Genomic DNA, 12,536 nt, shown 5'->3' with positions numbered 1-12,536 from the left:
ATAAGTACAGCTGGTATTAAGACCCCCTAACGAACTCAACTTCTCTGAGTGGAAATCGATAAAAGAAAGGAAGAGGAGGGATGGATGGATGGAGGCAGAAGAAGAATGAATTGCCTGGGAGACAAGTGCTAATTGTAGATTAGTCACTCAGTGCCATGGGGTCGTCACGGTGTGTGTGTGCGTTTAAAGACATTCATAAGGGTGAAACTTTGGATTTGCCCTTAGTCGCTGTACAGTTTCATTAAACCTGATTGACGTGATGTGCAGCGTGCACATACAAGCAGTGCAGATGTTGACAGCTGTTGATGTAGTGATGTTAACAGGCTGGTGCACTTATCACATATTATGCATGAGAGTTTAAAAATAGCACTGCATTTTTGTCAAAACATGGTCCGATTAACATAACGCCTCAAGATTCAAATATGTCCATTTCAATTTGGTCACTCAGTACCTCCACTTGACATATTGTTGTTTCTGCAAGACTCAGTCTATATAGGTCATGAACTGCGTGTTGGTTAATGTTTTAATACTGCGAGCAACATAACGAAAATGAACAAGAAAACCATTTTTCCCTGATTTTTTTTTTTCTTTTATTTATTTAGCTATACAATATCCAGTTTCTTAAACACAGTACGCACCACATTTATAAATACGTAGTTCCCAGATAGCTGGCCTTTTCCATGCTCAAGTTGTTGTTCCGGTTGCGTCCTCTGGCGAATTTTGTGGTCTGACATAATTTGAAGAACTTACTGTAGACACATCACACATTGGCTCTTGCCGTTGGCATTTCTGTGACTGCTGAAATAGTCTTCTCATCAAGAGGCCCAGACGAGCTGGCACCACGTACCTGCTAACACAACGTTGACCCTGTCAAGCCCGATCAGACTTCTCCCAGCATGGGTCAGGACAAACCTTGCCATCCGCGTTTCGGGAATACAAAGTATATAAAGAGCCTCCGTTCACTAAAAGTGCAATGCACATAATACCTTGTACCTCGGTAATTCAGTCCGATTGGGTTCAATACCACTAAATCTAACCCAAAATGATGTAACATGTTCCAAGCAGTGCCCAAACTGAACAGTAGGACTTTATGCTAGCACAAATTGCTGATGATTTATTCGAGGTGAGACATTTAGAAGTAGAGAATAAGGTGGCGATTCTTGGGGGGGGTCTGCAGTTCCTCGTATGCTCTTTGGGGCCACCTTTATCCCGCTGAGAACAAAGCAACATGAGTGTCACTGGAAAAAAAATAGACCCTATGCTGATATATCCACAGGCTTTTTGTGTGCCTGTGTGCGGGTGCGTTTGTGTGACGTTGTCCACATGTCTGCGTAGTCCCATGTTACATAAGCTGTTTGGAAAAAGGACTGAACTCTACACAATGTAAGGGAAGGGCACTACTGTAGTATCAAAAGTACAATTTGAAAATAGCATAGCTTGGATCTTTGGTCACACGCATATATGTGGTTGTGCTGTGGTTTCATATTCTATTCCCTTTACCAATCCCTTTTTTTTTCTTTAAATATTCACAGAATGTTCGACATTCCCACATAATCCTCTTTTCTCTCCTCATTTCCCTCATCTGCAAAATCACTAACGTCATCCTGCTCTCTTCAACCTCATTACTTGTTCAGCTCTCTCGCTCTCTCTCCAACACACACACAAACGGTGAATTTGTCTATGGATGTTACTTTGCACGTAAAGGGGAAATTAAATCAATCTTTCTCTTTATAATAATATTTGCTCATCTAAACACGGTGTTCTTAATAATATAGTGTAACATGTATTAAGAGACAGTAAAATAATGTGGAAAACTTGCCAGCCCTCAAATTCTCCAATTTGTCTGAATACAATTCTGAAGTAGGCAGTTAACCTTAGGCTTTATCTCTTATGTCACTAACCTTGGACTGTGATAAGAATTACTACAACTAACCATTCACGTTTTTCCCTTTTTAATGTCCTCCCAGGTATGCCTTCTTTTTTTTTTCATATGCTTTGGATTTATTGACCCTGACCCTTAATGACATTAGTTAAAAGCTATGTTATTTTTGGCCAGAGTTTTAACATGAACAAATAATGTTAAAATAACTAACAAGGCTCTTTTTCGTTGTGCCAGTGACGGCACGCCGAGCCAAACTGGAAAGTGAAGCTTTCATTTCATCAGCCCGCTGTCACATTGAGTTTTCTGGGCATGGAGCTGAAACAGAGACTGGACTGTGAATGGATCGCTGGATCCTGGTTTTGGGAAACTGCCTGACAGGCCTGACTGGCCCAATCATAGCAGAAAGAGTTTAACCTTCAGTCTATCTGTAAACTTTAGGACACCAAATTGGAAGAGGTCCTGTTCAAAACATCCATCAGAGAAGCAGCCGCAGCAAACTTTGTCCAGAAGGTGGTCAGCGCCTGTCACGTTGGCGGCCAAAGACCCAAAGCTGTTCCTAAGCTCCAACTCGCACTAGTACAGAAGAACAGATGAGGCAAATGGAATGTTAAACTGCAAACTCACAACTTGCATGGTTTCTATCCAGCTGGTTAGGTTCACTGAAGACCCTAAATTTGTGACGCAAGTGAGCTGGAGTCTGTCCTGACTGATTTTTGGGGACATTAATGGGAAATGGCTACCCTCCGTGTGTTGATACTTTGATTGATGGGTGATCTCAAAACTATCTTTCTGTTTGACCAACATTTTCCTCGTAAAAAATCTTTGCCAAAGGTCATTGGTGCCAATAATTGAAAGTGAATCTTTTTGCATGTGTATTTAAAATCTCTGATAGCTCCTCACAAAACACAAATCCTAGAACACACAACTGACCATGTCATTTAATTCTTATGTACTGAAGCAAATTAAATGTTGACTTTAATTTGACGTTAAAGTGGTCCATGATTAAGATATAAGATTAAAATGAAATTATGTGGGATCGGCCTGACAATTTAAAAAGAGATTAAAGTTCCTGTGGTTGTTGAAATTCTACACCAGGATCTCTAATGTAATTAACATAAATGAACTGGAAGTTACTATCTCATCTTATGTGTGTTCTTAAGATTGACATTCTGAAAATTAAATTAAACACAAGAGTTATCACTGACTTCAGAACAATCGTTTCAACTTCTGAGGTGAATGTGAGTGTTGCCGTAGCAACAACACAAGTTGACATACCCAACTGTCAACAGAATGACACACTCATCAGGTGATGCTGAAGGTTGACAACGTCGTGCTTGGACAAGCGCTGTTAAATCGGCATGAGAGTTGCAACAGTGGCAAAGATAATTATTGTTGTTACACGCTTCCATTGTTTTGGGAAGCTAATTACAACTGTTTAATTGCCGGTTAATAAATGACAACGAGGTTCTCAAACATCGTTTGAAGAGAAACACTTTAGAGAATTAAAAACATGATTTGACTGACATCACTGACATAATTATGACTAAACAAGTGGCTGGCAAATGCATGACATGATCAGGAAATCTACATTTAAATAGTTTTCGTTGGCCGTATTATTAATAACATTGCTGTATTTGGAATTTAGAAAATTGCTTTCATATAAAGAAATTAAAGCAACGTTTTATGTGGCACATCTCCTGCAACTTTTCCTGCCAGCAGTGCTGTACAATAAACAAACCAGACACATTAAAAGAGAAATCCAATAAATGAAAGAAAAATGGATAAGACCAATAAAACGTAATGCAATAAAAACACACGCAATAAAACGACCTAATAAAACAAAACAAGCTCAGTTTGTGTTAGAGGTGATTCTCAAGAAGGCATTTAACCTTTTGTAGGGTCATTGTGGAATGAATATTAAAGGGAAGAATGTTCCAGAAACAAAACAGGGACTACCATAGAAAAGCTTTTGCATCTCGTTTGGGTTGTTGGAAAGCGGTGTGCTGTGTGGGCCTTTTGATTCTGGCTCAACAGCTCGGATATGCATGAGTAAGAGAAGGCCATACCGTTAAGATATTTAAAGACGGATCAAAACGTCATCAAAAGTCTTTGAGTGGCACAGAGGTTTTAAAAGTGGCGATGAAGAGACGACTGAGTCAACCACTTGGTGTCGAATAAGCTTAGCTTGATGGTGAAGATCACAGCAGTCAGTGCAGGATGTGCGAGGCGTGATGCTCAAAGTTTTTGGGAGAGAAACTCAGGGACAGGCTGACCTCTGCGTTAAGTATCCTGCAATTGACTGGTAACCGTTTGTCAACTAGGATAGGCTGCAGATTACTTGTAACCCAATGGGGTCAAGCGCTATATAAAATGGATTGTGACGATAGTGAGATGTTGCGCAACATTATGACATAAGCGTGTCGTACACAATTGATATTGAGTCACAGGTTGCCACAATCTAGTTTTTTTATAGTCGTACCTCGAACGTCCACTCAACCTTTTCTTTTTGCTATTATTTGTAAAACCATCTGTGGTGTTTTGGAAGAAGTCCACCAACTTCTCTTTGAGGACAAATCCACATGCAGAATCAGTTCTATAGTCAGTCTACAGCACAGATTATGTAATATTAGGCCACACAGATAGATTGAATATTTTTTGCTCTTATTTTTGTAGCAGACCAAAATTGTTCCGATTGGGTAGGTGTGACAGTACACCACCAAACACCTTGAATGAATGGTTGGAGGTCCACAAAAAAAGTGACTACCGTGAACCTCTCCCTAACGGAAAAGAGGTTGGGGATGGCGGAATGGTATACATGGCCTCAACCCTGAAAGAAAAAAAAAACACCTCATGATACATGTGATACTACACAGTGTAAAAAAAACAGGCTTGAAGAAATATTGTCATTGTTGGCTAGCATGCATGACTAACTACGGTCAGCAGCCTTGGTCCTGACTTAAAACACAGCAGGTTTTGTTGGAGGCAGGTTTTCCACAACACAGCTTCAGGAAAGTTTCTATTTCAAACAAACTAATTGTAGCGACCACATCATCTTACCTTGCCTGAGGTCTTCCAAACAAACCTTTCAGTTTATACTTGCGACTCTTTAATCCAAAGCGACTAATGGGCCTGGCTGAGATCTTGATTGATTGTCTCTCAACATATACGTACCACTGCACGTGACTGCCCAAACAATTTACTTCAATTACTGTACTTTGTGGAATAATTATAGACAGTTATATCAACATACTAAAGCCTCAGTGGAATGTATTATTTATTTTAAAAAACTATGCAAGATTTGAAATAACACTTTGGTTCTAAATTATACAGAGAGATGCAGGAAAACGCACACAAACAGAAATATGACCAATAGTGTGATGAAATTGATTTAAACCGGATTAGCTGGAGAATTTCACACAGCCAGGAGAGCTTTACTGAGGGATAGGCACATAGAAGGGAGCTAGGCAGTGGCGATTCCAGGATCAGAGGTTTAGGGGAGCTGAGGAAAAACCAGGAAAGATGTATCTATATTTTTCATACGTCCAGGGGAGTTGCGAGGGATTGGGCGGAACAAACCGTTTTTGAGGCGAGGTGGATGCTGCATTTTTGTTCTTTAGATATTACATTTCAACTAAGTCCTGTACGGTGATATATATTTCTGTCTTGTGTAAAAAGATGCACCCAAAAAAATATTAATGATAAAATCAATTTTTATAAAGAAATGGCTTTAAGGTATTCCAAATATGGATTTTTTTGGGAGAAATCACACTAATAAACTCACCAGAAACAAGTTAAGATGCCTGAGTTGATGTTGTGTTGAGGTAGCGGTGAGATGTGCATATGTGGAACGAGGAGAAAGCAACGAGGATAATAGCTTACAAGCCTTTAACACCCAACAGGGATTCAACAGAGCCCAGTTGGTTTTATCAGTGCATATTTCATAATTAATATGTTTATTTTTGTGCAGTAGTTTTGCTGGTTGTAGCACTTACAGAAGGGTTTAATGATATGTTGTCCCTCTCTAGTTATTATCATTTATCCTGAAAATCCGGCCTTCACACTTAGACTGGTTGCCAGCCAATCACAGGGGCTTTGTTTTTCTTTTTCATTTTGTCTGAATCAAACACTAACCTCAAGTAGGTGAGAGGCGATATATGCGTATGTTGGCAAATAGAAGAGGGTAAATGTGGCAATATGAGTATTAAAGGCTTGACAGCTCAGCCAGCTTTGCCTCATTTGGCCTCTTGTGTGTAATTGGAAGCACTTCCAACTGAAGGACAGGTACAGACAATTATTCATTTCACCAACAACTCTGAAGTCTCTCTAATTGGCTGAGTTTTTAAATTTATATTCTAGAATATTTACAACCCACGCTGTAACTCTAACCACAGTCTGTCGACGAACGATATCTGTAATGAATATTCTGTAGAGGAAAGCTCGCAAGCCATCAGGTAATACTTTTTGAATGATTCATTGTCTAGTCAGTTTGTAGTTGTTAAACAATTTATGAAGGCTGCCTGTAAATGTCAGTAAGCACTGAAGACATTTGGATGTAATCAACTCAGGAGCTGATTTTAGAGCGACGCTCCAGGCGATCTCAATCTGCGAGTACGTGACACACTTTTGCTGTGCTGCAAAATTAAACAGCATTCATCTGTTATGATGAGGACATAAAACGAAATACGATTCGAACAGTCTGATCATGCAGGCTTGGTTTGGGGAACTGCAACCTATCCCGAGGTGGCGCCGGCTCAATTTTAGGGGCATATATTGAGACAGATAACCTTTCACTTCATATGAGTGGCAATTGAAGCCAGACGAGTGAACCAACTCAATTTCAAACATACGGCTCCACATTTGACCCTTTAATGGTTTTCAATTAATTTGATTTGGGAAATCATGAGTATCTCTTTTTTTTAGTTCTAGGTAAAAAGAAATGGGAAAAGGGAAGCCTGCTCAGGCTCACGTCGATGTGCTGCTTTAGTTTCAGAGACATTTTAAGAGTGGAAATCAACAGCATTTTGCAGGTCATCGTATGATTTACGAGACGAGGGATGCTTGAGGACAATCTGGAACAGCAGGAATGTCCCACCTCATAAAAATAAGCTTCACTGAACTTTATTGAAGCGCAGCGCTCAGACACTGCTGTCACACTATGTCGCCCGAGTTACTGGAACGACCTTTATCCTTTTCTTGCATGTTCAGGCCATATAAGGATGTAGCGTTTCTATCCATAATATCATATCATGCATATCAATCCATCAAATTCTTTTTACCTTTTATTATTTTCAGAATTTGGGTTTTTTATTAGTTAGAGCCTATCTCGGCTGACTTCTGTGTATGTACATATATTTGATTTCTGAAACTTTTAGGGACATTTTTTAAAATTGAAGATTTCCACCAGAAGGGTGAACAAGTAAGGAAAGAGACCCAATAAAAAAATTCCAATGAAAGTAATGCTCCACACATACTACATAAAAGACACCATAGCGCTCCGTCTATTATTGTATGACTTAAGTATCCTGGAGCAGGAGAAATGAGACTCAGCCTGCAGAGGTCAAACGTGTAGCATTATTCCAAATAATGTTCTCCAGGTTGCCATAACGACTGAATACGGAGTGCCAGACTGGGAGTCTAAAAAAAAAGAAAAATACACAATTTGAGTCAGGCAGAAATAGTATCAAAAGTGCTAAGAATGGTAAGATTTACTTAAAGGTGTTAAGGGCTGTGTGAAAGATGACGGCACATGCAAAGTCATAACTAAATGCTGATTTAATAAAGCTAATAATTTTAACATCCCGTGTGGAGAGAACGTAACAAAGGCAGGGGGTAATCACCTGTGAAACTCTGCGAAAACTTCATTTAAACACAGCAGGGCTTTTGCGCCAATGGGCAATGTGTGTTCCAGTCCAGCTAATTCCTCCTGCGCTTAGCAGATATGGAACTTGGCATCTACTAGATCAGAGTGAGTGTGAGCGTGAAATCAGGTGAATGTAAACGAAGGCACAGTACACAATTAACTGGTCGTGGATGACGTCATTCCCCTCTGGGAGGCAGTTGGTATTATGGCAGTCACGCAATGAAACTACCGTATTTTCCGGACTATAAGGCGCACCTAAAAAGCTTAAATTTGATCAAAAGCCGACAGTGCGCCTTATAGTCTGGTGCGCCTTATATATGGACCAAATTCCTACATCTAAACTGGCCCGAAGCATTGTGTCATGAAATCAATCATAAGTGGCCCGCTGAAGACTATGAATCATGAATCAGAAAAGACTATGGATCATTATTTTGTGATTATTAAGTAATTTGTTGCATCTGAAGTTGAAATAAAAAAGATAAAATGGAGAATGATTTGATTTGGATTAAAAATCTGACATGATGCATTAATGGTGCGCCTTATAGTCCGGTGCGCCTTATATAAGGACAAAGTTTTAAAATGGGCCATTCATTGAAGGTGTGCGCTAAGTGTTGTATTAATGGAGGCTTTCATTGAGCCAGATTCAATAATGTTTTGTTGGACAAAAAAAAAATATTCTCATTAAATTGTCTCCTTGATTGAGCTCCTAAGACTTTAATCATTGAATAAAGATAATCACTTAAGTAATTTTGAAGCCCTTCTTTCATGGAGCCTAAAATCACGCCAACATCCTCATTGTATCTGGATTTGGCTTTGAAGCCTTTCCAGTTCTTTTTACACGCACGCACTCGCCCACTTGCTGTGAAAGAGATGAAGGGAAGAGGAATTGTATTTGTTTCACACCTCGGTAGACTTGTGCCAATTGTTTTTTGTATAAGTCTTTCCGTGTTCTCTTTTTAAGAAGAACTTTTATTCTGATCTTGTTTTTGGAGTTGTTCAGGTATTTCTCAGTTGCATCTTTTAATGTCATCTGGGAAACATGTAATTTGATTTATTTAGATAATGATTCGACTCTCCTCCAGACTCAACAATTTAAAAATAACCACACGGTCTGCCGCACCCTAAATGAAGCGTGTCGAATAATTTCACTTAACACAGGAATTAGAGTTGTAAGAAACTAGAATCGCAAGTTTATTCTCAGACGCGCTAACAGTGTCTTCTGAGACCTTGTGTGAATTCAAACATGTCCACGCTTTGCTCGCTGACAAGAAAAATCCAAAACACACCCACAGCCATCTGTGATTTTTGTTAGTTCGGGAAATTGGGCAATAGGTATTAATTTCTCTGTCCAATAGCTCTCATCGAACATTTTGTTTGTTATTTCCAACTCTGACGGGAAATATGAGACCATAGAAGACATGGGAAAATGGGAATAAAATAAAAGGTCTGCTATAAACATCCCGTTGACAGACGCTGAACAACGGCGACATTATCGGGAAACCTTAGCTCACGTGTTTGCAATTACGGCTCATTAGCTGATCGCTCAGGGAGAAGTTTGGTGGAGCAATGCGGGGAACTCGTGGGGGATCCCATCATACCGAGAAGATGATTAGGAGGAGGAGGATGATGAAGAGATGCAACAGGACTAATTTAAGGCAGACAGAGATGCCATTCAAGCAATGTTTGAACATCAGGATGTGCTTGAGGTCTAATAAGAGTAATTGGAAATGCACAGACTGAGCAAATCTATCGGAAATGGTATTAGAAGAAGCAACCGCTTAATATAGTGTCAACAAAACATTGCTTTGTTCGTCAGATCAATATTTTTAGTCTCCAAGAAAATAGTGCATCTGATCATAATTTTAGTCCAAGTCATACAAACATAGCCATTCGGAATAAAATCTTGATCGGAATTGGCTTGATCCAGTCAGAATATTCGTAACGGGGTGGGTGTGTACATGAAGTGTTTTTATTCCGACCAAACTTTTAATCTGAATTAATGCGTCCATGGAAATGTAACCAATGTCTTATGACTGATGAGCTATTTTTAGAACAGCCCAGTGGGGTACTCGTGTCACATGCTCCTCACTGGGCACATTGGTGACCCCTGGGTCTCCTAGACCTAGACAGTTAGTAATTGTGTACTGACCCCTAGAGTATGTCATGCCCCAAGATATGCTTTTGCATATTCAAACTCATTTGAGAGCATGTAACATTTCTCTGCAGCACAAAAGAAAACTATCAGAGGTGCAAATGCAAGTTCAAAGCTATGACAATTTTCGCTTTATTATTTTTTCTCAATGCAGTTGTGTTCACCAATAATTTGCCCTGAAATGCACTTTGAACACGTAAACATTATGTAGTCCAGGTTGATAATATTCAACAATATTTAAGTTGAACATATTTTTGAACAATATCTATATTTCCATTGTTCCCATATAACCATATTTAAAAATGGAACAGTCGGGAAATGCGTATCCCACGTTGACTTTGGGAACCAATGTTTTAGTTTTAGAGTTTATTTTTCCAAAACAGTCAGTCTTGTAAATGTGCGTTTGTGCTTTGGAGAGCCCATAAAAAGGACCACGGCCTGTTTATACTGCATAATTGACACACTCATGTATGAGTCAAGTGCAACATGTGGTTTAATGGAAAGCTGCTGGCAGGACCTGATAAGACATTTGTCTATGTGGGGATTGCAGAAGCTTGGAATTGTCACAGTTGAAAACTCCATGCAAGAAAAAAACTCAAAGACGCGCTTGTCTGCCTGTGCGTGGCAGCTTGTTTTTATTCCAGCACAATTGACAGTGGGTGCCGGGTGGTTGACGCTTCCATGTGGCCGTGAACGTCTCTCCCTATCTCTGCCTCCCTCTCTCTCTCTCTCTATCTCGCTTTCTCTCTCTCTCTCTCTCTCTCTCTCGCTTCATCTCCTCGTGCACAAGCGCTCAAATATTAGTTACCCGGTCCCGACTAAGCCTGCGTTCTCCTCGTTGGAGAGACGGCAGAAGAGGTGGACAGCGGCGAGGAGGCGATCAAGCGAGGAAGACACACAAACGCATCGTCCAGCGTCCCTCCATCCTCCTCTTCGCCCTCCACGACTGCAGCTGTTTTGGGTCAAGCGGGGTGGCGAGGCAGGATGCGCCATGGGACAAGCGTGCGGACACGCGCTGCTCTGCCGTAGCCAACCGCCGTCCACCGACATGTAAGTCAGCCACTACGATGTGCGTGTTTTTGTGTCGCTGCTACTTCCTCGGATGTCTCCCAAGGAGGCTGACTGCACTTGCGGTGGAGTGTTGAGTTTGATCGGCTGTCATTATTCCCTCTTGACAGCAGCGCCATGTGAGTTGCAAGGGCAGCTGTCAGCTCCATAAAGCCTCCGCATCACACTCTGTCACCCCTCAAATATTCCCACAGAGTCTACTCTGTGACTTTTATCACTCCCGCGAGTCCCACAGGCTATATTAGTTCAATAATACCAGAACCATTAACGCTTATACACTGTTTAACCGATGTAAGTTATTTTTAATAAAGACTGAACAAATTAGAAATAATTGTTCAACACTTTTAAAAAACACTTTTTTCATGAACAATTCATGCTCGTATTGGGAATCAAGAAAAAAGGTCTCCTATTGTTTTGGAGCTGCCAACGGCTGCTTATCTTTTACGCCATTAAAACAATGTGCTGCCTTTGTTGACATTTTGAAACTATTAAGTGAAAATAAAGTCAAATGAATATTTTAAAGAGACAGTGTGTTTAATTTTTTTGAATGCCATCTAGGGGTGAATTAATAGAATGCAACAATGCAAGTTCAAAGCGCATGCATTTTGTAGCGCCCACACTACTATGGTTAGTCATCACGCTTTGCAATACAATTTCTTGAGCAGAAGTGCAAGAAAAAGTTAATCACAAACAACTTGTGGTGTTCCCTCAAGTGACGAGAAAGTTATCCATGCTGTGGTTATTGCAGGTTGAGGAAGTACGTTAGTCAAGTTTGTCTCCTTTGGGTTTCCGTAGCGTAAAGATCACAGCAAAATATGTCAACCTCCTGTAAATTATAGTGTGACCCATATAATATAATTGCAATTACTAGACATACAATTATTTATTCATATATGTTGATGTGATAGAATTTTTTTCCCCAAATAATTGAAAATAATCAGTTTTGAAAAATTCTACATGTCCCTTTAAGCCAGGCCTACTCAATAGTGACTTCTTCATCTTCTACATCGATGGACACTCCACAATGTTACAGAAAGTTGTTTTAGAACAGTGGAATACATTACGCAAACTCCTAATTCAATTAAATTTTCACTTCCCCGGCAGTGCGATGGCGATGGTGCCCTAGTGGGTGTGCCACCAGCAGTTTGACACTCCCATGATGCGTGGATTGTCATTGTTGAAGACAAGTTTATTTTTAATGTTTGTTACTTCGGCCTGCTCTTCCTCAGAGGCACACATTGACAATGTCAAGGCAATGTGTTAAACAGATTATTAAAATAAATCCCTCCTGTTGGCAAACACAATTTCTGTTGCATGAAATCCTCCTGTGAAGCACCTGCTCCTAAATGAATGGAGGCATCTGCTCTGATTCAGGTGAGCTGTCGCGATCAAAGCACGAGGCTGATCAAACGTCTTTCACACTCGCCAAATACTGTATGCTTATGAGGCTTCCTCATAACATGGTTTGATGTCCCTATTCTAGGATTTTTCAATAACCCCTGGTGTTCGCTTGGAGTTGCCCTAGTTTAGCACACATGTTTTGGGGATTGCTGAGTAGCAACTATCATCTGCAC

General features: G+C 40.2%; 1 protein-coding gene across 2 annotated transcripts in view; it reads left to right on the top strand.

Annotated features, from left to right (window-relative positions):
- Nucleotides 1-10,518: 10,518 nt before the first annotated feature.
- The window catches only part of LOC133155336 (cGMP-dependent 3',5'-cyclic phosphodiesterase), a 96,837-nt gene continuing 94,819 nt past the window's right edge, over nucleotides 10,519-12,536 (top strand). The window contains exon 1 of one of the 2 annotated variants that reach the window (XR_009714658.1): nucleotides 10,519-10,944. Coding sequence is in view for 1 of the 2 variants with exons in the window: in XM_061280560.1 (XP_061136544.1) it covers nucleotides 10,886-10,944 (59 nt within the window). In the remaining variant the exon portion in view is untranslated. The remainder of the gene's footprint in view (nucleotides 10,945-12,536) is intronic. The other variant, XM_061280560.1, reaches the window with a different exon arrangement.

Source organism: Syngnathus typhle, linkage group LG6 (assembly GCF_033458585.1).
Source record: "Syngnathus typhle isolate RoL2023-S1 ecotype Sweden linkage group LG6, RoL_Styp_1.0, whole genome shotgun sequence".
NCBI lineage: Eukaryota > Metazoa > Chordata > Actinopteri > Syngnathiformes > Syngnathidae > Syngnathus > Syngnathus typhle.
The sequence above is the reverse complement of the archived record's forward strand: the minus strand, read 5'-3'. Positions and strand labels throughout refer to the sequence as shown.